At 35.8% G+C, this 25,915-nt stretch overlaps 2 protein-coding genes across 3 annotated transcripts; one reads left to right on the top strand and one right to left on the bottom strand.

Annotated features, from left to right (window-relative positions):
* Positions 1-3,543: 3,543 nt before the first annotated feature.
* LOC132632651 (iron-sulfur cluster assembly protein 1-like) lies at positions 3,544-10,029 on the bottom strand. The gene is made up of 3 exons (XM_060348656.1): positions 9,646-10,029; positions 9,363-9,417; positions 3,544-3,935 (listed from the first exon to the last, which is right to left on the bottom strand). Exons 1-3 carry the CDS (start codon positions 9,935-9,937, stop codon positions 3,776-3,778), a joined length of 507 nt encoding a protein of 168 aa, XP_060204639.1. The 5' UTR covers positions 9,938-10,029; the 3' UTR covers positions 3,544-3,775.
* A 9,479-nt stretch (positions 10,030-19,508) lies between these two features.
* On the top strand, positions 19,509-25,335 carry LOC132632650 (probable boron transporter 2). 2 transcript variants are annotated; one of them, XM_060348654.1, is made up of 12 exons: positions 19,509-20,715; positions 20,854-20,936; positions 21,029-21,221; positions 21,291-21,429; positions 21,842-22,007; positions 22,218-22,384; positions 22,500-22,673; positions 22,794-22,889; positions 23,202-23,339; positions 23,419-23,738; positions 24,237-24,504; positions 24,762-25,335. In XM_060348654.1, the coding sequence occupies exons 1-12, from the start codon at positions 20,612-20,614 to the stop codon at positions 25,071-25,073; spliced, it is 2,160 nt and encodes a 719-aa protein (XP_060204637.1). In that variant the 5' UTR covers positions 19,509-20,611; the 3' UTR covers positions 25,074-25,335. The 2 variants fall into 2 exon arrangements, with proteins under 2 accessions (XP_060204637.1, XP_060204638.1); XM_060348655.1 differs by having other exon boundaries at positions 20,633-20,753.
* Positions 25,336-25,915: the final 580 nt, after the last annotated feature.

Raw genomic sequence — 25,915 nt, 5'->3', positions numbered from 1 at the left:
AGATGCCTGAATTGCTCCGTGGCTTTATACACCCCAAAAAAAGAACGAATAAATAGGTGAGGCGCCCGGATGGAAAAATTACGATAGAAATAAAGTTTGGAAATGAAGGATGCGCTCGCGGAAACAATGAGATCATCAACATAAACTATAAGATAGACTTGAATGCCTGTCAATCGGTATTCTATATGATGTGATGTTGCTAGTTTCATCTGCTAGTAAGAGAAGTTGCGGTGAATGAATCCTTCTTAGCTAAGGAATGTTTGTTGGACACCCACCCATTGTCCAGTTCCGGCTAGCGCTCCTCGTTGCCTTTGTTTGCACGGTCTCATCACTTAGTGGTCTCGCATGTAGTTAAACAGGTTGACCCTGGAAACCGCTTTCTTAAGTATGTTATACTAGGAGACAATGTAAGAGGACGCTCGTGTATATGAAAGAATTTTGAGTAATTGGGTTTTTTCTTTCCTATCAGAAATCTATGATTTCCCATCAAGGTTCAACTGTGAATTCGCAAAGAGGTTCAGGGTTCGTAATTTGAGTAAGGATCTTTCACCTATCTAAAGTCGGGCTCTTATGAACTCTCACCATCCCTATGGTACTATGGTTGTACAGCTACAGTACTCTATGAAAATATTTTCCACTATTTGTTTTGTAGAGTAGGGGGTTGGGGGTTACCGTGCTTTATCTAGAATCGACCATGTTAGAAGTCTTAAGGTAGAGAGGTTGATTGTGCTTCATGTCTCCCAAGAGCATTGTTCTGAGTAAGGGTAATGTTTGCTATCGCCGCTTCCTGTTTTGCTTTCTTAGCGAAATGCTTACTTCCGTTCACATCAAACATTGTTCTTTTCCCTTTTGCCCCTACCTTTGTGTTGACCCTAGGTTCGATAGCTTCCTTTCCGGTCTCGTATGGGGAGTAAGTTAAGCCATTCCACTAAAATACTCTTTATTGATTGAGCTTTCTCAGTCTTGGTTTGAAAGCCTTGACAGTTCAGTTCACGTAGTTCGTAGCCATCGTTAGAGAAAAGAACTTGTATTACAAGGATTCAGAAACTGTAAATCTGGCAATTCCTACCAGGGTGGTGGGTTAGAGTGGATTCCTTAATGTCTCTATCAACTAAATTCTCTTTTCTTCACCGGATCGATACTACCTTACCTACTCCATTCTTTAGGATAAATACTTATCCACACCGGATGTATACAACACACTAGAGGCGTATCCAGGAAGATAGTGGCGGGTGCCACATTTTCTTTAATCTACACTTTGCATTGGCGATACTACACTTTGCATTGGCGATGCGTATCGGGTGAGCAGTTGGGTTTGGTTTGGTTCGATTCGATTAGATCCGTTTTAAATTTATTCCCTTTGATTTAATTATTCAATTTTTAGTCCGTAGAAAATAAAAATTATATCTCTCTATTACCATAAGAACCAAAAGCCTTAGAAACAAAAATATAACATTTTTAGTAGGGGAATGACATGTTTAATCATACCTCAACTGAACAATATTCAATAGTAAAATCACAATCCCTTTTATACAAAAAAAGAATTACACAAGTAAAAATATTTTCTATTCCATTGTTGTTATTATTCTTTGTATCAAATTTAAACAAGAATTACCGCACGTAAATGTAAAATTATGTTACCCCAAATCCAAAAGATAAGACCAATTTTATAATGCCAACGAGAATGGAATTCTCATCACAATTTTAAAGGAATGAACTCTAAATTGAATTGAACAATCATCGAAAATCACATAACTCCATAATATATTTAGAAATTTAAAGAAAGTTGCATTTAAGAATTCCTAAAAAGATCAGAGTTTTCAAATTTGAAAGAAAAAAATTCATATGTTTGGGGTAAGGCCCTGATTTAAATTTATGGATTTTGAAGTTTTAAATTTGTATTTCCTCACTCTAAAATCATTGACAAATAAAAAGAAAAAAAACTGCGCATATATGAAAAAAGGTAAACATGGAGAAATGATTAAAAAACACAATTAAAAGGAAAAGAGAACGGGGCAAAAAAAAAAAAAAAATCCTCCTTGTTTCAAAAGTGTTCCATCACTGGACCTCGCGTGAGAATTCCGTAGATATGTCTCCGCCAGTGGTACCTTCTTGCAGTTTTCAACTCAGGTTGCCATACAAAATATCTATTCTTAGGGTGTGTTCGGTACGGAGGAAAATGTTTTCCAACGAAAATATTTTCCTAAAAAATAAGTGAATTTCCACTTATTTTCTCATGTTCATTTGAGTAGTGGAAAATAAGTAAATTTCTTACTTATTTTTTCATGTTCGTTTGGTTGATAGAAAATGTTTTCTGGAAAATACTCATCCAAGTCTCACCAACTCCAACCCAACCCCATACCCCCACCCCACCCCACTCCCACCCACCCACCTACGCCCCCCCTTCCTTTCCAAAAAAAAATCTATTGATTTTTTTGTTTTTGTTTTTTGCGCCCCCACCCCCAACCCTCACCAACTCCAACCCAACCCCATACCCCCACGCACCCACCCCCTCCCCCTCCTCTATGCCCCCACTCCCCCTCTATTTTTATTTTTTGCACCCCCACCCCCAACCACTCCCGTAACCCATACACCACCCCCTCCCCCGCTCCCTACCCCCCACCCACCCTCCCCCCACAACATTTTTTTTTTGAAGTTTTTATTTTTTTTTTCTAAATTTTCTACACGACCACATCCCCCCTCCCCCCTTGCGTGGAACACATACCACACCAACACCCCCCCCCCCCAACCCCAACATTTTTTTTGAAGTTTTTTATTGTCTTTTGCGGGTTTCTACACCCCCAGACACCCCCTACCCAATTAAAAAAAAATCTTTTCACCACCCACCCCCAAGCCCCACCCCTAATACCCCATGACCCCCTCCAAAAGTTTTAATTTTTAACCACGCAAAGTTTTAATTTTTTTAATTGTCAACTTTTTTTAATTTTTTTAGAAGGGGGGTGGGGTGGGGGTTGGGGGGGCTTCGTAGGGGTAAGGGTGTTGGGGTGAGGTGGGGGTGCAAAAAAAAAGTCAAAACCTTTTTTTCAAAAAAAAATAATTTTTTGTGGGGAGGGTGGGGGGTGCAAAAAAAAAGTCAAAACCTTTTTTTCTCAAAAAAAATAAATTTTTTTGTGGGAGAGGGTGGGGGGTGCAGGGTAGGGGTGCTGGGGTGGAGTGGGGGTGCAAAAAAAAAAAAAGTCAAACCTTTTTTTTCAAAAAAAATAATATTTTTGTGGGGGTTGGGTGCGGGGTTGCAAAAACAAAAAATAATGTCAAAATTTTTTTTTCAAAAAAAAAAAAAAATTAGGCAGGGGAGGTGGGGTGATGAGTGGGGGTGGGGTGGTGGCGTAGGTGGGGGTTGGGAGTGATTGGGGTTTGTTGGTTGGGGTTGAGTTGGGTGGTGGTAGGGCGGTTGGTGGAATGAACTTGTGAACTTATTTTTCCTACTTTTATTAAGAAAGTCATTTTTTCCAATTTTGAGGAAAATGTTTTCCAAAAGTCATTTCTAATGAAGCACCGTAATTAATTGCAAATACAGATAGGTGATAGGAGCAAGATTCAGTATCTTAGTAAACGTTTCAACGACGTGGGTAACAGAACCTTGCACAGCAAGTTCACCTCATCATCCAAGTAAACAATATTACAAACCGAAAAGCCATAGAGATAATTTACATCTATGAAAATCCCAGACACACTACGTACACGTACATCCCTGATTCTCGTTCTTAAGCTCAACTTCATTGCCTGGAAGCCTTTTATTTCTCCCACTATAATATCAAGCGTCAGCTGCTTTCTCTGTTGACGCACTTTCTGCGCCGCCACTGAATTTTGCCTTCTTCACCTCATAATCCTTCACAGCAGCCTTAATTGCATCCTCAGCGAGCATGCTACAGTGCAGTTTAACAGGTGGAAGGGACAGATGTTTTGCTATCTCCCTGCAGTAAAAACTCAAATGAGTCTCAGAATACATCTCATGGTCTAAACGAAGTCAGACTACCAATTAATTTTCTAGAAGGTTGAACAGAAATCAAAACCACAATAGAAAGGCCGAGATACTTTACATCTGTTCCTACATAAAGACGAGGAATAGATTTGTTCCCATAACCTATATAATCATCTCTGTCCACAGATGATATAGAAAAAAATTAAGTTGCGATGTACCAAGAAGCCAGGTAAGTAAATCCTCTAAGACTAATGGCATCTCTGTTGCAAAAGCTGGAGTGGAGCTATGCCATGAGGCATCTATCATTAATAATCAAACATACCAGCAACAGGCCGTACAAAAGCACAAGCTTTCATGAGGATCCCTGTCCCTCATGAAAAGTAATCCTTTCAATTTCAAGATGGAACAATTTTCTTCCTAGTATAGTCAAAGATAGTCATGGCATGGGAACTCCAGCCTTCTAAGAATTATATATACACACACTTCCGATAAATGGCAATCACATTGACACAAGAAGAACCACATGATGCCTGCCTAACATTAGATTCAAGTAAATTTTCAAAAAAGTGGAAGCAGATCAAATTTAGTAGGCGTTTGGCCATAAGAATTATTCACTTTATTCGGGAATTTTTTTTTTCACTTGACAGCGTTTGGCCATAAGAATTCCGACTACAACTTGAAGTTGTATTCCAGAATACCAAAAACTCCAAAAAATTGTTTTTAAATTTTTTTTCACTCCTTTCACTTTTTTACAACTACATTTCACCAAAAACTACAATTTCAAAAACTATGGCCAAACACAACTCCAACTCCAAAATTCCAAAAAAAGTGATTTTTTTTTTGTTTCTACGGACAAACGGGGCCTTAATTTTGCCGAACTTGATACCCGCTCTCTTACTGAAGATTAACCAAGAAGCATGCAGTATTTTTACGTGCACCAAGGGATGCGAAAGAACGCTGAAAATGATGGAACAGTAAGAGAGCACAAGCAACGTGACCCGGAGAGCAAAGATAATAAATTTGACCAAACCATCAGGAGAATAGAAATAGATCAGGAGAAAGATAATTCAAAAACAGAATAAAATTTTACGACTTTACCCCAAAGGAAAGCTTGAGCGCTTAAAATTTTCTCAATGGCCCGGGTCAAAACCGAGGACGAAGAGGGGATTTTGGAATTGTTTTCAACCACAAATATACATGCATCAGAACAAATGTTCTTACAGAAAACAGTTAGTCTTAAAAAAACTAACTAGCAATGCCATTGTTAGCCATCCTCACCTTTTTATTCTAATATAAGTTGGCCAAGCCTCGAATTGGAAGAGGTGTTCTTTTGGTGTCCTGTAAATACTTTTGCTTGCACCTCCTTGGTGCCAAATTAATACTACACTTACCATCTCGATTAAAAAAATAAAATAAAAAAAAGTTGCCAAGCCTCACGTATCCCGTTCCTCATATTAAGTTCACTCTAAACTATTTTAAGCCGAATAGGTACTAATAGCCGGCACGCAGATATCATAAACAGACTTCTTCCTTTCTTAGGGGGCCGTCCGATAAATAAGAAATGTGTAGCTTTTAGCACCTCCTATAGTTCTTTTTTTTTCCCGGGTTTTTTTTTTAGTTACCCAAAAAAACAAAAAACAAAAGAAAAAAAACTATCGATAATAGGCCCGCTCAATCATTTTCCACTGAAAGACCAGACTCAATACACAAACGAGTCGAACTCATGACGAGTGCCAAATATACCCTCCGTGCTCTCTACCTTTCCCTTTGAGCAAAATGCCTAGCTGCATTCTATTTTTGTTTCTCGGGTACGTTTCGATAAGCTTTCTTTCAATGTTCATGTTCATAACAAGAAAAATTTCTCGAGCTCGCTTCAATCATTCCTATTCTAAGGGCCCCCCTTCTAATTGACCTGTTACAGGTGTGACTGAGAATCCATTGCAGTAATCTCATTCTAAACAAACTTACACGCTCAATATTGCTGAACTGACACATACAAGATAAAAGAAAACCTCTAATCTCCAAGCAGTTCAACCTTGATCTTTTAGAGGGTTTAGGAGGATGACGGAAACAGTGCAGCCAAAGAGCTGAAGTGACATCCTTGAGATCCAAGGTTCAAATCTTATCAAAGATAACACACAGAAATCTCCCGGGCAAATCTATCTTTTTCATCCTAAAGCGATCAAGCATACTATCTGATTGTCTTTGTCAATAGACGTGGTAGCAGGCAGTGTTTTAAAAGATCGGGCGTAAGGCGCATCGTTTTACATATGCCTCGCCCAGGCGTAAGCCTCATGGGTACTTAATTTTTAATATTTTCTAAATTAATAAAATAAAAATATAAGTAAAACATATATTAAAATTATATAAATCAAAAAGAATTAGTATAAAAATGTATATCTTTATTATTAACATGCTAACATATGCATGAACTATTAAAAAAATCTTGAAAAAGTGAATGTAAAGATGCATTACACAATAACATGACTACGATGAAACATAATTAGAGTTGACAAAACGATACTCTGTCCTAATAATTCAAAGATAAAATTGACAATAATATAAAGTAATTATTTTAAAACCTAAAACTAGATACAAATTAATACTCATTATAATACAAAGAGTCAGAGTAGAGTCTTCAAAACATTATCTAAACTAGAGTGATATCAAAAGAAATTCTAAAACTAAAAACTATCTTGAAAAAGATAAATTGAAGAATGCTAAGAAAATCTTGAAGAAAATAAAGCATAAAGAAAGAAAATGCAAACATGGAAGATAGTAAGAATTTTTTTTTTTTTTTTTTTGATAAATGGAAGATAGTAAGAATTGGAGGACAAAACTATTTGTTTTGTAGTTTACTTGCATACAAAGGTGTAAAGTGTATATGTTACTCCGTAAACAACCATGAGAAAAGCTTATGAAATTAGGATAAACGATTAGAAAAAAACTTTTGACTTTTTGAGATATTTAGTTTGAGAATTTACTATGAGTTAATTACTAGATATTTAACTTTTTTTAAAAAAAATATTAAGCAATTTTGGCTCAAATTTGAAAAGTTCCCGGGGCTTACGCCCCAAATGTTAGGACTTACGCCTAGGCGAACGCCCCGAAAGTGGGGCTTACGCCCCACCTGTACGCCTCGGTGCGTTTTTGTACGCCTCGCCCCGGGGCACCCCAAAAACGCCTTTTAAAACACTGGTAGCAGGTCCTTACTATAGTGGATGACGGAATGTTATGGGGCAAGGTAAATGCACACTTATGCTTTGTCAATTTTTATTTGAAGCTTTGAATGGATATATACTCTTCCCATCAACCTTTTTTGTGGCTAGGACAATATTTTCTTGGATCATTTCAAGGACATGTATAATTTAGAAGCACAAGAAAACAGACAGTTGATTGTTTGGTTATCTATTAGCTTAGAAGGTAAAATAAGAGAGTCCATGAAGGAGATTTGCCACTATATTTTCTATTTCAGAGATCACAACTTTTCCTTGAAGAATTTACTTTCTCATCAAATCCTACCTTAATTAGCCAAGACTTTCAAGATTGGTTCATAAGTGCATAAAAGGCTATGCTCTATGCAGTAGCTTGATAAGTGCATACCCTGGTAGCTAACACGACGAAAATTTTAAGGCATATCAAAGGGAAGAAACATACAAGGAAAAAAGAAACAGTTGCAGAAAAAAGCAAACAGAAACCTCGAAAATATAGATGCCTGTGGAAATTATAAGCTACTACTAAACTCTTATGAAAGCACATGACACCAAACAACCATAAGATGCAGTCAGTAGCTGCAAAAATGTTTCTCCCATTTGCACTTAAATAAAGAAAATTAGAGCACTGATTCAACAAAATTTAATATAATTTCCTAGTGTCATATGTTTGTAAATACCAATGTCAAAAGAGTCATCATCTACATGAGTATCTAAATAGCACAAATATCATGAAATTCTAAACAGGAATGGAGAAAAAAAATATACTACCAAAAAACCAGGAAAAGGAGTACCTTACTATTCCTTTAGAAAATAGGACAAAAATAATACCAGGAACCAATTCTAGAAAATACTTCCAGCTCCACAATAATAAAGATTACAAGCTTTAAGGATCTGCTGAATTGGCAGAATTTTTTCATTTGTTTAAATCTCAGGGCACAGAGTTACTCAGGTACTGGTACTAGTGACACATCACATATATCCAGTGGATTGGTCCAATTTTTTGCGCGGGTTGCCCTTCTTTTGGGCTGGTCTTTAATTTTTGCCCTTCGCTTAAAAAGGTGACCGAAAATACCCCGAGGTTCTGGGTTCGAACCCTCGCTCAATCAAAAAAAAAAAAATCGCAAGGCAAGACTTTTGCAAAAAGTCTGCCTTATGCGGCATACTTTGCCGTAAGGCATAACTAAAAGTCTGCCGTCTGCAGCAGACTTTAAGTTATGCCTTAAGGCAAAGCCTGTTGTTTCCGGCATAGGTTCTATGTAACTTCGCCCGAACAGGCATAGGTTTATAAATACCTATACCTTGCGAAATTATTATTATTTTCGACTCTGCTGGGTTTCGAACCCAGAACCTCAGTCTATTTTCGGCAACCTTTTTAAGCGAAGGACAAAAATTAAAGACCAGCACAAATTGAGGGGCAAAAATTAAAGACCACTCCCTATGAAGGGCAATCGTGCAAATTGCCGGATTGGTCAGTTTGCATGCCAATACTACCACCCAAAAAAAGGGGAATTATAGTACCCAATTACTTTGGTCAAAATGCTAATTTGCAGAACAGCTGGTATTTTGGAAACTGAAATCCGACTCAACTTAGGAGCCATTGAGTATACTCATTATCAGTTCAAAAGCAGGTTTGGTATTTTTCCAGTTAAGAACATGTCATGACCCCCACTTTAATTAGTGGTCACATGAGAGGCACGTGCTATTGACACTTCAACATAAATACACTGAAACTATTGTCGAACGGGTATTAACGAAAACCAGGTTTCACTTCTCTTCCCCAAATTCTTCTTCTCAAATTTTCTTCTCACCTACTCTAATTCTACTTCTTCAGATCTGAGCTACAACGGAGCTCCAATCTATCTTCCATTTTCGTAATTAGCTTAGTTAGTTGTAATCACAATTCAGTTTTATCAATATACAGAAAATCGTCCCAAAAACTCGAGCAATTTCCATTTAGTTCGTTAATTTCCGTTCTGTGGGATTGAGACCATAACAGAACAACGCAGCAGGACCATTAAATTGTGGACCAAAATTTGACAAAGCCGAAACCATAAAAACCGTTTCTTGAAATGAAACACAAAATTCAAGACGCATAACTACGAGAATCAACTGTTCAATTACTTAAAAGCACGATGGCAGGAAAAACTAAAAGGGACAGTTATGTACTGCAAAATACACCCAAAAAGGAAGTTCAAAGGACTTACGTGTTCTTTATGGACAGTACTTCCTCCATCTGTCTCCCTTTAACCCATTCAGTTGCTGAAATTGCAAAAAAAATAATTCAGAATCACCACAACCCATCTTAATAGCATTATATGCTCACTAAAATCATATTATAAAACGTTGAAATATGATTAAATCTACCCAACATAAATGCAAAACAAATAAATATGTTAAAAAGGGTAAATAGATTAGTGTTTTTTCATTGTTATCTCACCAAATTCGTTGAAATACAAAGATAAGGCCAAATAATTGAACAAAACGTACCAACAGATGAAGAAGCAATAGCAGAACCACAACCAAAGGTCTTAAAACAAGCATCTGTAATTTTCCCAGTCTTATCATCAACCTTGATTTGAAGCTTCATAACATCACCACAAGCCGGAGCCCCGACAAGACCCGTACCAACTGTCGGGTCGTTCTTATCAAAAGACCCAACATTTCGTGGATTATTGTAATGGTCCACCACTCTTTCATGATATAGCCTCGGTAACACACCTCGGGTCACCGATGATTGGTGCCCTAATCCCCAAACTCGATTTCCGATGTGCTTCAACATATTTGTTATTTTGACCTAATTGATTGAATTTGGGAATTAAGGACGTGTGTAAGATGCGTGTGTGGTGTATTTATAGTGACGTTCCCGTTTGTGTGGAAGAAGAGGAGAGGTCGCTGAGATACACTAGATGAAAAATAATTGGGCGCGAGCTGTACACTTAAATATTGGGCCTCTGTATAGCCCTTTTCTAGTTGGGCCTTTCTTTTCATTTTTGGGCAAAAAACGTATATATACATAGTAACTAGGAGACTATATTGACGGAACATGACGAGACTTTTCAGTTTACAAAATATATCAATAGTTTTCTTATAAAATTTATACTAATCAGGTAAATTAAAAAGCAATTAATAAAACATAGTAAATAAATTAGGCGTCAATCATGGAAATAACATAAGGAAACTGATCTTCCCTTATTTTATCCACGTTTCTCTCCTCATTCGAAACTAAAAGATATTGTTCATTAATTTTCTCCACTTTTCTCTTCCCATTCAAATTAACAGATATTTTTCCCTGATTTTCTCCACCTTTTGCTCAAAAAATCCATTCTAATTGGTAATTGGTAATTATTGGTTGTATAAAATTTGTATAAAAATTATATTAAAATTGTATTCTTCAAATATCTACAACAATATACATCTTTAAAACAAATTTCATAAAACTAATTATATAATATATAACTTTAAAATACAATTTTCATACAACTCAACATACAATTATAATACAACTTTAATGTAATTTTGCTACATCTTCAAACATGGAGAAGATATATATATATATATATATATATATATATATATATATATATATATTAATAGTAATAATCGTAATAATAAATTTTGTAATTGATACAAACCAGATTCCATACGTATTTCATACACATTTTAAGATTAATTTCTATCGAATTTATTCGCATTTCATACACATTGTGACCACATATATCTCAGAAATGATATATATATATATATAATATTAATACAAATTTCATACATATATTAGTTTTTAGCATTTTTAAGAACTACAATATATATAATTGATACAGATTTCATACGCGCGGTGATCATATATATCTCAAAACGATACAGACTTACTTTTATATATATTTAATACGCAGGTCAATAATCAAAAGCTTTCTATTATTAATGTATACATAATCTGTCAACATTTGTAGAGAAAGAGAGAGGGAGAGAGAAATCGTTTTGAAAAGAAGAAGAATCTGATTGGTAAGTATCCTAAAATTAAGCCCAAATTTAAAAATCAAATTTTGTTCCTAAATAAAAGCTCAAAATCGTGGGTACTCCATTAAGCCCGAATCTAGTATATTTTGTAATTTTGTTGGTATGTTTTGTAAATAAGAAAAAGTATTCTTATGTTTTGTAATATAGAATCTTAAGTAGTATTATTAGGTCATTTTCCCTTCATGTTTTTGCTCGGATTCCTTTAAAGGCACTGGTCTTTAATTTTTGCTCTTTGCCTAAAAAAAATTGGATTTCGGGTTCGAACCCCCACTCAGTCAATCATTAAAAAAAAAATCGCAAGGTAGAGTTTGAATTCGCAAGGCAAAATTTCAAACTCTACCTTAAGGGCTCGTTTGGAATGATGAATAAGCAAAAATAGTCTTGGGATAAAAATTTAGTACCGCTTTATTTCATGTTTGGTTGGGATAAAATCGCGGGATAACTAATCCCGGGATAACTTATCCCGGGATTGTAGTGTTTTTTATCCTACATAGAGGGTGGGACAACAATCCCGAGATAACTAATCCCGGGATAACTTGTCCCCAACCAAATGAGCCCTAAGATAGAGTTTTGCCTTCACCAAAAGGCAATGCTCTGCCTTCAGGCAATTTTTTTTTTTTTTTTAAAAAAACTTAGTTGGATTTTTACAAACCTCTGCCTTAAGGTCTAACTTTGCTACAAACTTCTGCCTTGCTAATTTTTTTTAAAAAAATATTTAACTGAGCGGGAGGTCGAACCCAGAACCCATGGATTTTAGGCGAAGGGCAAAAATTAAAGGTTTCAAATTTGAGGAGAAAATTTTAAAGATCAGTGCCTTTGAAGGGCATTCCGCACAAAAAAATGTTCAAACTCTACCTTAAGTTAAAGTTTCCCTTATGCCCTTAAGGTAGAGTTTTGCAGGCAAATTTTGCCTTGTGAATTTTTTAAATTTTTTTGAATAAACGGGGGTTCGAACCCGGATCCCATGAGTTTTTAGACAAAGGACAAAAATTAAAGACCAGCAATTTGAGGGGCAAAAAATTAAAGACCACCCCCGAGTAAGGCCAATGGTGCAAAATTGCCTTTTTTTTTTTTGGGGGAAAAAAGACACAAATGGCCATCCAGGTGAAACTATTGATACCCGATGACCCAAGAATCTTAAAAGTCTCTTTTTAGACTTTTCAAAATAATTCCATATTCTAGCCATTTTTCAACTAATTCCAGCATATGTATATAAATTGTATCATTATAGTATATGTATCACTGCTATATATGTATAGAGAATGTATCATACATATAGAAACTGTATCATTGTTGTATAGAATATGTATCATTACTGTATATGTATAGAAAATGTGTATCATACGTATAGAAACTATATCATTATCGTATAAAATATGTATCCCTAAAGTAAATGTATAGAAAATATATCATTGTTGCCACAAAAAGGCTGATTTTTTTTTTTTTTTTTTTTGTGGTGAATGGGCTGCTGGGCTAGTGCTTGACAATACTTTGGGCTGAATGGCTAACTGGGGGTATTAAGCCCAAACATGGGCCGAACAAATTTCTGATGGCCACTGTGTGTCCTTTTTTTTTTTTAGAAAAATATAATTAGACGAAAATATAATAATATTTAAATATTCTTGGCAGGTAAATCCAATCAACATTGCATCGCTGCTTATGAGTTTCATAGAAAAATAAATTGCTTTGTATAAGGACATTTCTCCCTATTTTTTAGTGGGACTGTATATCCTCCATAACTGTTTTTTTATTACAACATTTTTCATTTTACACAATTTCTCCATATATTCCAAACATTTCCTCCCTAGACGGTATTTTCATTATGTAATCTTTGGTCTCTCTATTTTGATTTCATGGGTCAATAGCATTAGCATTATGACAAAATAAAATACCACGTATATTACTACTTTAATATACAGAGTATTTCGCAAGAAAATATTACACCTCAGTACTATTAAAATATATTTGAATTATACTATGTCTATTAACTCATTAGAATACATATTATATCTCTGAAAATGAATTATACCAGGTATAATGTGTATTTAAGCATGTTTTTAAAGAGTATAAATAAAAAATACATGTTATAGGCATTGTATAATTATGGTATAATGTAGTTTGTGTATTTGAATTAAAATATAAATTAAAATACATCCATTAGCAGTAAACCTAACAAAAAAAAAAGGTCTAATTGATATTCAAATTAGACATCATCACCGCACAATTATACATTTCTTTAGAAACTTTGGGCAATTGAAATCTGTCTCCTTCTCCTTCTATGCGTCATTGGAGCCAGAAAATAATGGGGGTTGAAGAAGACAAAAATGTGAGGAAAATAGGGGCGTGTTAGTTAAAGAAGAGAGAAAAATAAGAAAATGTGGGTGAATCTCCAATTTAGAGGATATTAGTATTTTTCTGAGTATGTCAAAAATGTAATAAAACATATTTTTTTTTAAGATATGCTAATTACGTGCTTAAATTTAAAAACGTGACAAGTGGTGTAATCTAGGTTTTTTTATTCTTTTTCGACAACCCAAATTGAACTCTTCACTCATTTTATTCTAGTTCTAAGGAAAATATCATCATTTTTATGCGCGGATTGCCTTTTAAATGCACTGGTGTTTAATTTTTACCCCTCATATCTGTGGTCTTTAATTTGTGCCCCTGCTACTTATTTAATGAAAAGTATTTAGACCTGCTTCGCAACGCATAATTTTTGAACATTTTAATCTTCGGAAACTGAACTTTTGGCTTGCTTGGCATAAATTCAGTAGAAATTAAGTTATGCGGCATAAGTTTTGTAGTATTTTTCAGATTATGCTGAGTGTTGAAAGTTTTCGTTCTTGCATAATTTGTGTGGATGTTATGATACATATGTCGAAGTTAAACGTAAACTATGGCGAGCAAAATCTAAAATTATGCCCTTTATCAGATTATGTTGAGTGTTGAAAGTTTTTCCCTATCTGATATAATTTATGTGGATATTGTAATACATATGTCAAAATTAAACGTAAACTATGTCGTGAAATCTAAAACTATCTCGTATTTCAGATTATGTTAAGTGTTAAAAGTTTTGCCTTGTCCGATATAATTTGTGTGGATATTATGATACATAGGCCGAAGTTAAACATAAACTATGTCTTGCGATATTTAAATTATGCTACGCTAAAAATATTGAAGGACAAAAATTAAAAATCACAAAGTTGAGGGGCAAAATTTAAAGACCAACCGAAGTAGGGCATCTGTGCGAATGACCCACATATCATAACTACAACTCTATTTCATCTTGAATCTGTAGCTTGATCACATACCACAATCCACAATCCACAAGCATGATCTTGTTTGCAACTTGTCTAGTTTGCTTTCTTTCTGAGAATATTCAACTCACTTACATCTACCAAGCTTTGTGCCTTTCTTTTTCAATATGCATTACGTTGTTTTTAGTAACAAAAGTATTTACAACCCAATAATTCATGTACAACTCGTTAATGTGGCATAGCAGATTCCTCATCTAAAGAGATCTAGTCGTACTAATATTTTAGAGAAAGAGTGAATTTTCAATTTCGTATAGTCACCTTTTTCTTTTACTGTGCCAGATATTGCTGAATAACTCACCCACCCAACAAGCATAAAACAAGCAGCCTTTAGCCAAGATATCGATTAAGAATTAACTTTCTCGGCCAAAAGATGTCGTCACTCGTGTGGAGTAGGTATGGATAATAGACACAAGTATTGGAATATTGTTTATTCAATTATCATCTTAGCACAATATTTTTCTCTTCCAAAGAGGCGCACAATACATCCCATTTCTCCGTGCCCATATCTATATGAGGATCGCCAATTAATTATACAATCAGAGACAACAACATATTATATTCCATTTTGTATGAATAAATAAAAAGCCTGTGATTTTAATTATCAGTAAAATACTCGCAATTATCGTGATGAACAGACAACATTATATTTGCGCGACGACAATTTTTTCCTCATTTCATGTTCATGGGAGGGAAATTCAAAGTCAAAACTTGAACTAAATGGGCACTAAATTAAAATCAAAATACATGAGCTATTAAGTTATTAGCACAGTGTTAATTAACACTGAATATTAAACGAATGACTGTTAGGCCTCATTTGTTTGCACTTAATGGAGGTCTGAATCTGAATGGTTCAGACCTTAGACCATTAAGTGCATTTGTTTCCATTAAGATCTAATCACTTATTTGATCTGAATAAGTCTTAATCATTAAGATCTTGAACAAAGTCTGAATATCATTAAGATGCACTTTGTATGGATCATTTTTACCACATGCTTCACCCCACCACCAACCACCCACGCAACCCAACCCACACCCACACCCAACCCTACCCCCAACTCACCACCACCGCCAACCCCTACCCACCACCACTAGCCACCCACCACCACCACCACCACCACCACCAAACCCCCACCTACCTTACCCCCAACCACCCCCTCACTACCACCCACCCCCACACCACCAACCCACCACCACTACCAACCCCCACCTACCTACCACCACTACCCACCCTAACCTTACCCCAACCACCACCACCCACCACCATCCACCCCCATCCTACCTCCAGACCCACCACACCGATAAGCCTCCCACCACCACTACAAAGCATTTCCACCGTTACTAGCGAACATAAATGTTTCATTTTTTTTGTCAAATAATATTTTTATTTTATTAAATTTGTATTTATTTTATAATATTTAGTTACTTTTTTATTTGAATTATAAATTTATTATGTTTAAATAAATATGTTATGCACATTCAGATTTTGAAAAACAAACAGTCTTAATCATTCAGTGTTCAGATCTAAAGACAACATCTTAATCATTCAGATGTGCATTCAGATTCAGACGTCTTAATATTAATGAAAACAAATGAGACCTTAGTCTGTTACCCGTCGCAGACCCGATCGAGTGGTTTCAGATTTACAATCAATAAGCATTTCGTTTTAAACGTATTCATTAATTAGGTAAATTACTATCCAGACTGATTCAGGTAATTAAGTACATATAATATTCGTGCATGGATTGTGTAACGATGCAAACTTACTCGAAAATCTTTTTATTTTCTACTAACATAAACATGACTAATTAAGCCATAAAACTAGTTGGTATCCCCTATACGTGAATTCTTTTTTATAACCGTGGTGTCCGGGCTAACTTGCGCTCACCTTGACTAATTAAAGGGGGAGTTCGAGCGAACTCAGTAGCTTTTGCGGAGACCCTGTATTTGTATTAGAAAAATTCAGTAAAGATAGCTATTGTTACTTGCGAACCCACATACTCAAATAAACGAATGGTTTAGTGATAAAACAGAGGCTAGTAAAGTTCTCTCTTTTCCCGAGACGTGGATTCGGAACCCACAAGTGCTTCAAACCCCTAACTTCAAATCCTAGCTCTGCCTCTGACGCAGATACCTACCATAACCAACAGTTCCATTTATTGTACTCCTATTTTTTATTTTTATTTTAAGTTTGTATAAATGTAAAGATATAGCAGGTCAAACAACTTAATTACTTCTAATATTAGAATATTTCCCCGTACTAATATATTACTTGAGACTACAGTTTATCTACAAGGATATGCATTCATCGTTAATATAACTGCAATTTATTGCCAATGTTTGGAATGTTATTATAAGCCAATAAATTTGAGTGCATTTTAGTTTCAAATGTTGATAATCGCCTGACCTCATAGGAAGTTAGGAACTAGTTTAATTAAGGACGATGGAGAATGCATCATACGGACTGATGTTCCCAGAAAGCAGAAAGAAGAGTTAACTTTGCCACCAAAGAGAGGCTAATTAATAAAGGCACGTCAATTGCAATTATAGATCTTCACACTAGGATATTTGTTATCCTTTCCCGTCATAGAGAAGACTTCAATTTAATTACGTTGTAGGACCCAGCATCAACTGATGGATTGAATAAAGAAATCGAATTCAGAATTTAAACTTGATTAGTTGATTGTTTAACTTTGAAATTCTACTGCAGCTGATCATTCATTTACTGGATTTAAAACCTATCTTTTACCCTAATTTAATAAGAAAAACTAATCCATATATATAGTTTGTGTTAATACGCTAGGTCCGGCTCTAAAAGGGACCGGATCCATGGTAAAAACAAAGATTAAGAAAATTAATTTAGCTAGGTGCTAAACGCTAATATATATATATATATATATATATATATATAGAGGTTGCAAATTGATTTTTGTGAATCAAAGTGAAGATGACCTAAGTGAACTTTTAGCAGATATGTTCCCTTTAGTAACTTGCATCAAAAATCTTCTCTTTATCATCTTTCAGGTCTTTTAATTTGCTTAACTTGTTGTGAAGGATCGATTAGATTTTAATCTACACAGTTCGAATAGCTATCTGCTCATCAGCTATATATCAAGTATAAAAGAGAACATATTAAACCTATCCTGTATGAACTTTGTGGTTCCCATTTTAAGCAACATTCATGCACATAGTTGAATTAGTTTAAGCAATCTTAGGGATGCATCATTTTCCAACACTGAATAGCATCAACCCCATTATCTAAAATGATTACGACAAGCAACAAGTGGGTTCAAAATCAATTTATACTTAAAAAACATATAACATATATTTATATATCTTTTAAGGGATAGCAAACAGCGTCATCTTATTAATTACCAAGTTGTCAAGACCAAGATGGAGAAAAATAGAGATAAATATTGATCTGCGGTTGAGTGGTGCTAGAGACTTTAAGTAGATATATGGAAATTGGATAGAACAAGTTAATTAGAATAATATAGATTAAAGCTTTGTTACTTTGTCGATTAATTTCTTATAGTTATAAATCCATTAGCGTAAGGAGGATGGGGCTTCGAAATATGTAGTGAAAAAGGGATATCTCCAATTAGGACGTGTCACACTTTCCACCTAGAGATACGAATCTGAATTTTGAAAGGTCTGATTATCTTTTCCATATGTCTTCATCTTATGAATTTCATGCAATCCTAGGTTTGTTCCCTCTCTCCACCCTAACATGGTTCGAGACCATTTAAGGGCAGGGTGTACCTACGTCGAGTTGGTGTGGTTTTTTCCTTTATCAAATTAAGAGGCGGATTCAAAATTTTAAGACGGAAGGGGCATTAATCTTTTAACATAAACGTCAATAAAATTTTTAATGACGACTGAGGGATAATATTGTGTCGGACCGGTCAAATTGGTGGTCTTTAATTTTTGTCCTTCGTCTAATACTCCAAGGTTCTGGATTAGAACCCCAACTCTATAAAAAATATGAATTTCGCAAGGCAGAGATTTGGATTCGCAAGGACCTCAGGCAGAATTTTGAATGCAAAACTCTACCTGCAGGCAGAGTTTTGCATTCAAGTATGGCATGCCTGGAGGCAAAACTCTATATTAAGGCAGAGTTTGCAGTCAAACTTTTCCTGATCAGGCAGAGTTTGACTCAAACTCTACCTGATCAGGCAGAGTTTGACTCAAACTCTGCTTGAAGGTAGCAAAATCTCTACCTGAAGCAGAGTTTTGCAGGTAAATCTCTACTTTGCGAATCTAAACTCTACCTTGCGAATTTTTTTAAATTTTGATTGAACGGGGGTTCGAACCCAAAACCAAAAAGTTCTAATAAAAGGCAAAAATTAAAGATCACCAATTTAATGGCCGAAAATTAAAGACCACCCCAAAATAAGGGTAATCCAGTGAATTGCCCAAATTTAAATGAAAGAAAACCTTGTCGAAAGAAACAATAATGCGAGAGGAATATAATTTCACTGAAAAATATAGAAAAAATGATTCGTATCAATATTCAGTAAATGTCCAAACAGTTGGGTTTTACAATTCAAAATTTCACAAAGCAATTGAGTGTTTTTTAGTTTTTCTTTTCATAAAACATCATATCAAAATACAATTACTTTTGAATATTTTTTGAACAACAGCTACCTAAACACAATTTATTTTTTAAAAAAACTTATTAATTCCAAAGGGAATTTTCAGTTATCAGAAAATTCAAATGCAACAGTAGAATTGATCAATTTTTGTGTCTTTTTCTAGCACATCCTCGTGGCTTGCCCTTTCCTAGTCATAACAAAATCCTTTCCGTCCATTCGTCTCCCAAGAGAACTTCTCTGTTTTCTTGTCTGTAATTTTTTTTTTCTCTTGCAAGAAACAGTACATTGCATTAGCCATTATTAAAACCACATTGTACTAACCAAATTACTACTAGTAATTTGTTTAAACCAGTAGTAGTACTATTTGTTTGTTGTTTTTTAGAAAGCTGTGAGATTACTTATTTATGTATGCTTACTCACCTCTCACTTTCTTCACGTCAAGCATCCCTCCACCTAAGAGTTTTCTTCCGTGACAACATCGTCAGTTATACTCCTCTCACTCTCTATCTCTTTGCTTTGTGTTCTTCACCCACACCCACATTTTGTTTTCTTGCTAGCTATATTGTGACCATTCCCTTCTTCAGTACTTTGTTTTCTTGACTAATGCAAACAGCTCACATTACTTGTCCCTGGCTCATTGAATATTGAGTTACTTCTTTCTGGAATGGTCTGTTCTTTAAAATGTAACACGGAAAAGGCTGCTTTCTTTTCTTTGATATAGCTATTTGCTAAGTTGATGCCCATTTTCTCTCATTGGTCTTTCTTGCTTCCATTTGGCTGAACTTGTTCTGAAGCACTCAAAATCACTTGTCAGGAAATGGGTTCTCGCTAAATCCTTGGTTTTTGATTTCTAGTACCTCACTCTTTTGCTCAATTATATAGACTTTGGATATAAAAGTTTTGATTATGTAACTGTAACTCAGGACCTTATTAGATTTTGTTCTTGAGGAGTGCATTTTGATGGGGCTATGTGATAAAAATATTTAAATTATGGATATAAATTTCGTTGCAGTCAACCGTTAGTAAGAAATCTTAGAAGATGGAGTGTTGTTGTTTCTTTCGTTAGTTTTGATTCTCCACTAGTAATGGCTTCAAGTAGGTAGAAAATTCTGGCAAGTTCAGTATCAATGTACACCATTACCTGACATATGTTATTGTTTGTTAACTGATTCTTTCATTTTTCCTAACTTCTTATCCAATGATATTTTTTGTAATCTGTAAATATGTGAAGTTTAATAGGAGTAACTGTTATTTAATTTCATGAACCTCATAGAAGGTCAATCATACAGTCAATATATATATGAAGCAACTCATTTTCCTTCTATACCTTAATTCTCTAGTCATGATCAAGTAAGAGTTCTTTCTGCCCCCAAAATTATTCTTTTTCTTTTCGCCTATGCAAATCTAGTTTAAGTATTGGCCTCTCGAGTCCCTTCGATTCTGTTCTAGTCTCTCTTCTTCAAGTTACTTGTCTGTCAAAGGGAAAGAGAACGAAACTTCTCCCTTTATTAGCCAAAATTTTGAGTGGTCATGGAAGAAACCTTTGTTCCCTTTCGTGGAATTCAGAATGATCTCAAAGGAAGATTGTTATGCTACAAGCAAGACTGGACTGGTGGTCTCCGTGCAGGTATCAGGTTCGTTGATTTTACTTTAGCTGAAGTGCAACTGAACAGTAAGTGATTTCATATACGGCTTTCTGTCTGTTTAAAAGCAAAACTCTAGCGTGTAGCTATTATGGATGTGTATGAATTGTCTTTCATGTTTCTTTGAAGGATCCTGGCTCCAACGACCTACATCTTTTTCGCGTCAGCAATTCCTGTTATTTCTTTCGGTGAGCAACTAGAAAGAAACACTGGTAAGATAGATTTTGACATTTCCTGGATTTCAGTCGATTCTTACCTGATGGTGTATTCATTGATATGTTGTATCTGTTTTATATTATCCTAGATGGGAGTTTAACTGCAGTGCAGACTCTTGCTTCAACTGCACTTTGTGGTGTGATCCATTCCATTTTTGGTGGACAGCCACTCCTTATACTAGGAGTAGCTGAACCAACTGTCCTTATGTACACATTTATGTTCAACTTTGCAAAAGATAGAAAGGACTTGGGTCCGAAGCTCTTTCTAGCTTGGACAGCATGGTAATTTTTTGCTGCCCTTGAATCACTATCTACCAGCACCATCAATCTTTCTAATATGGTTAAGTTCAGGGTGAGTGTTTGGACCGCTTTTCTGCTCTTCTTGCTGGCAATTTTGGGTGCATGCTCTATAATAAACAGATTTACGCGTCTTGCTGGTGAATTATTTGGTCTACTGATTGCTATGCTCTTTATGCAACAGGCTATTAAGGTAAGAAAGTTTTAAATATTTAGCTTGATCCAAGTCTCTCAATTTTCTAAGTAGTCAAACCAAATTGATTGTGGGTGTCTGCCAGCAGTACGGATTGTGTTTTCTTTCTTGAATTAAGAGATAGCAATATTATGAAGAATGCGAAAAGCAAAAATCAGTTATGCTTTCATTGAGCTTTCTCCTTATGAAGGCCCTCACAATTGCCTCAAGAATTTACAATTGTGTGGCTTTTCATGTACTAGTTTTGGTACGTTATGCTTTTGATGACCAGTTCCTTTTCTCCTCATCATTGACAACAACCCTGTTTTCTTCAGTTTCACTGTTGGCTGGTTTGTTCCCAAAGATAGTGTGTTCACAAATTCCTACTAATGCGTAGATTTGTGGTCTAATTCTTTAATGACTGCCAACACAGGGTCTAGTGGAGGAGTTTGGCATTCCAGAAAGAGAAAACCCTCATCAGGTTGCATTCCTACCTTCTTGGCGCTTCGCTAATGGAATGTTTGCATTAGTTTTGTCCTTCGGCCTTTTGTTCACTGCATTGAGAAGCCGAAAATCTAGATCCTGGCGCTATGGGGCAGGTATACAATTTTCAGTTTAACTGCATGTACATTAAAGACAACATAAAAGAAAAGAATTACTATTGCTTTTATCTGTTTTATTCTTAAACTTAATATATGTGTACAAAGGTGCATTTGTTGTGTTTATCAATTTAGTCTGATTGATTGGTTTGGAACTGCAAAGGTAATTTTTGTCTTGTGTGAATTTGCTGACACTTCATTTTTGTTAAGGCAGGCTTCGAGGATTTATCGCTGACTATGGTGTCCCACTAATGGTGCTTGTTTGGACGGGTGTATCGTATATCCCAGCTAATGATGTTCCACAAGGGATTCCACGACGCCTTTTCAGCCCCAATCCATGGTCGCCCGGTGCTTACTCGAATTGGACAGTTATAAAGGTGCTTCTTCTTTTTTTTTCATCAATCCAATGAATCAAGGATTAGGAATTTAAAATCAGACATGCTTCTTTCTGTTTAGTCATAATAACTCATACTTGGGTGGTGCTTTTGACAGGAAATGCTGCATGTCCCTCCTCTGTATATTATTGGAGCATTTATTCCAGCCACAATGATTGCTGTTCTGTACTATTTTGATCACAGTGTTGCATCTCAACTTGCGCAACAAAAAGAGTTCAATCTAAAGAAACCATCCTCGTATCATTATGATCTCCTTCTTTTGGGCTTCTTGGTATGCTGCTACCTCTGGCCTTTTCTTTTAAACATCACTTTGGGTTTTTAAAGTTTACTATTAGCGATAACTGAGTAGTCAACTTTTTCACCCCTCATTTGGTGCTTGTATATTCACTAGGTTATACTGTGTGGTCTCATTGGCATTCCTCCTTCCAACGGAGTCATTCCACAATCTCCAATGCATACAAAAAGCTTGGCCACTTTGAAACATCAGGTACCAAAATTCTCTCTTAATACACTCTTAATTTCTCGCTAAATAGTACCATGTCACAAGCTTCTAGTCCAGAGTTGAACAGTAGGAAGTGGGAATCATCTACATAAAGTCACGCCATGGACCAAGAAAGAATATAAATTCATAACTATTTGTGGTCTCCTGCTTTCTGATTTTCTTTCCCCAACCATGCTCACGTAATACTGTTGCTATTTCTAGTTGAATATACAATTTAGGATGCCCAATTGGTATTTCAGAGATTTCCTAATTCTTCTTATTGATGTTTCAATATTTTATTATCTATTGTCGAAACAGATTTTACGGAATAAACTTGTGTCAACAGCAAGAGAAAGCATGAGTAAAAATGCAAATCTTGGCCAGTTATACAGGAGCATGCAAGAGGCTTACAATGAGATGCAGACTCCCCTTGTCTATCAAATTCCGTCAGGATTGGTAAATAACTGATGTCATTGATGAATGATGAGATCTAGCTAATTAACATGCTTAACATCATAAGACTATATTCAAACAGGCGCTAAAAGAGCTAAAGGAGTCAACAATTCAGCGGGCATCGAGCACGGGCTACATCGGTGCACCGGTTGATGAGACTGTCTTTGATGTGAATAAGGATGTTGATGATCTTTTACCAGTAGAAGTCAAAGAACAACGTCTAAGCAATCTCCTTCAGGCACTAATCGTTGGTGCTTGTATTGCTGCTATGCCTATCTTGAAAAAGATTCCCACTTCACTTCTCTGGGGATATTTTGCTTTCATGGCAATTGAGAGCTTGCCAGGAAATCAGTTTTGGGAGAGGATATTATTTCTTTTAACTGCACCAAGTCGAAGAGACAAGTGAGTCTCTGCTCAATATTCAATAACCATATTAGTGCATCAGGTCCATAGTTCATCTCCAACTTTTTTTTACCCACATACTTTTTGTATACCCGTCGCAAATCCTTCCAGAAAGAGGACTCTGGATTTTTTCACTTGCAAAGAAGACACGACTTCTTTTCCGGATTTTCGTTCTTTAGAAATATTCATAATGGATTTATATTCCTTTTTTCACCTTGACCTCTTATTCTAATCAGGGGCGGAGCTAGTGTTTAAGCCTTTAAAGTACGGGTTCAGCCGAGCCCAGTAACTTTGGTCCAAAGCCTATATTTATGTAAAAATTTCATTTAATATATATAAAAATTTATTAAAAAATTAGAATCCTGAAACCAGAAGTTTTAAATCTTGGCTCCGCCTCTGATTCTAGTCTCTAGGTTTCATAGTTATACATGGAGAATGTTGTATTTTTTCTAGCTTGCTTTCGAAATACTTACCTCTCCCTATTTGTACCTTATTCAGGGTCTTGGAAGACAGTCATGCAACATTTGTGGAGACAGTGCCTTTCAAGACAATTGCCGGTTTCACCTTGTTTCAGACAATTTATTTGCTCTTGTGTTTCGGCATAACATGGATTCCAGTAGCTGGCGTCCTTTTCCCATTGTTGATCATGCTTCTTGTCCCAGTTCGCCAGTATCTGCTGCCCAAGTTTTTCAAAGGAGCACATCTACAAGACCTGGATGCTGCAGAATATGAAGCCCCAGCAGTAACTTATAACATGTCCTTCGAAGTAAGCTATCATAGACTCTATATCATTTAGTTATTTGTCTATAACATAGAAAGACAATCAATATCGCACCTTCAAAAGTATTAGATTCTTTAACATTTGCACTGGAACAATTTGTGATAAATATTGCAGTTATGTCCCGTGCAAGTACCTAAAACAAGTACCTAAAATCAAGACTGCTGGCTAAAAAAGCTGCATCGGATCTATAATGCAGGAGTTCTATAAAATCATTTTCTTAATTCTGTGTTACACTTTTGCAGGATCAAAGTGGTCAGGCAAGATCAACCAGCATTGGTAGTGATGAAATGGTCACAAGAAGCCGTGGGGAGATCCGGCATTCATGCAGCCCAAAAGTAACTAGTTCAACCCCTACTCCACTTCAAGAGATAAATCCTGTGCATAGCCCACAGTTAATGCAAAGGGATTACAGTCCCAGATCGAATGAGCTAAGAGCAGAAAGGAGCCCTAGACTGAGTGGAAAAGGACGCGAAATAAAGCAATCTCCAAGCCATGGGCCATCTAACGTTGGTAAAAACAGTTGTGGCTCATCTTCTACCCAGTATCAAATGTAAGTTAATGAGTTAATACAAGTATGCTTTGGTTGTTGACTCCTTTGTGCTTGAGAGGTTGTCATAGTTTGTGACTATATAACCATCTTTTATGATTCTCAACGTTGTATACTGTTTATTGGTCTTACTCTTGTATGCAATTATAATCTACGGGCAGAAGACAAACCACTGTATATGGGGGAAAAAGGAAGAGGAAACTGTGAAAATTTGCCTTTTCTTTGTATATTTATTGTATAATCAATTTTATACACCACCATTGTTGTTAGATTTGTATGTTTACTTTTGGAGTTTATTCCCATTTTGCCCCTTATGTTTCTGGTTGGTTTTGCTTGTGCTGTCTCTTTGTGTGTATAGAACACTGCCTTTCCTCTTGTTGTTTGCCTTGGTTTTCTTGTCTGCCCGGCTTTTGCATTCCTATTGTTAATGCCCTTTTCCATTGATGTATGATTTTCTCTCCTTCGCTTGGTGTATTTTTCACTAGTTTCTGTCCAACGGAATGAGCATCCAAGGATGCTAATACCACACATTGGATATATATAGTCCATAGTGAAAACACCATGTGTACTAAACCTGCAAAACAAACAACTATGTTAGTGTAAAAAAAGTTCTTCATTCTCCCCTTCCATGGAATTTGAGAAATTAGAACCCAGGTCAGTCTCCTTCTCCTTCTCATTATTCCTTTCTCCTGCAGCCTTTCCTCTTCCATGGAATCTGAGAAAACTTCAGAAAGTTTGCCTTCCATTTTAGTACTCGTTGTATTATCAGCTAGCTTTTAGCAGTTCTGGTAGTCAATGTATTTCATCTAGCTCACGCAAACTCACTTACTGAAGATGATGTCCCTTAGG

The sequence above is a fragment of the Lycium barbarum genome, chromosome 3 (genome assembly GCF_019175385.1).
Source record: "Lycium barbarum isolate Lr01 chromosome 3, ASM1917538v2, whole genome shotgun sequence".
NCBI classification, from domain to species: Eukaryota; Viridiplantae; Streptophyta; class Magnoliopsida; order Solanales; family Solanaceae; genus Lycium; species Lycium barbarum.
This window is presented reverse-complemented; position numbering and strand designations above follow the sequence as displayed.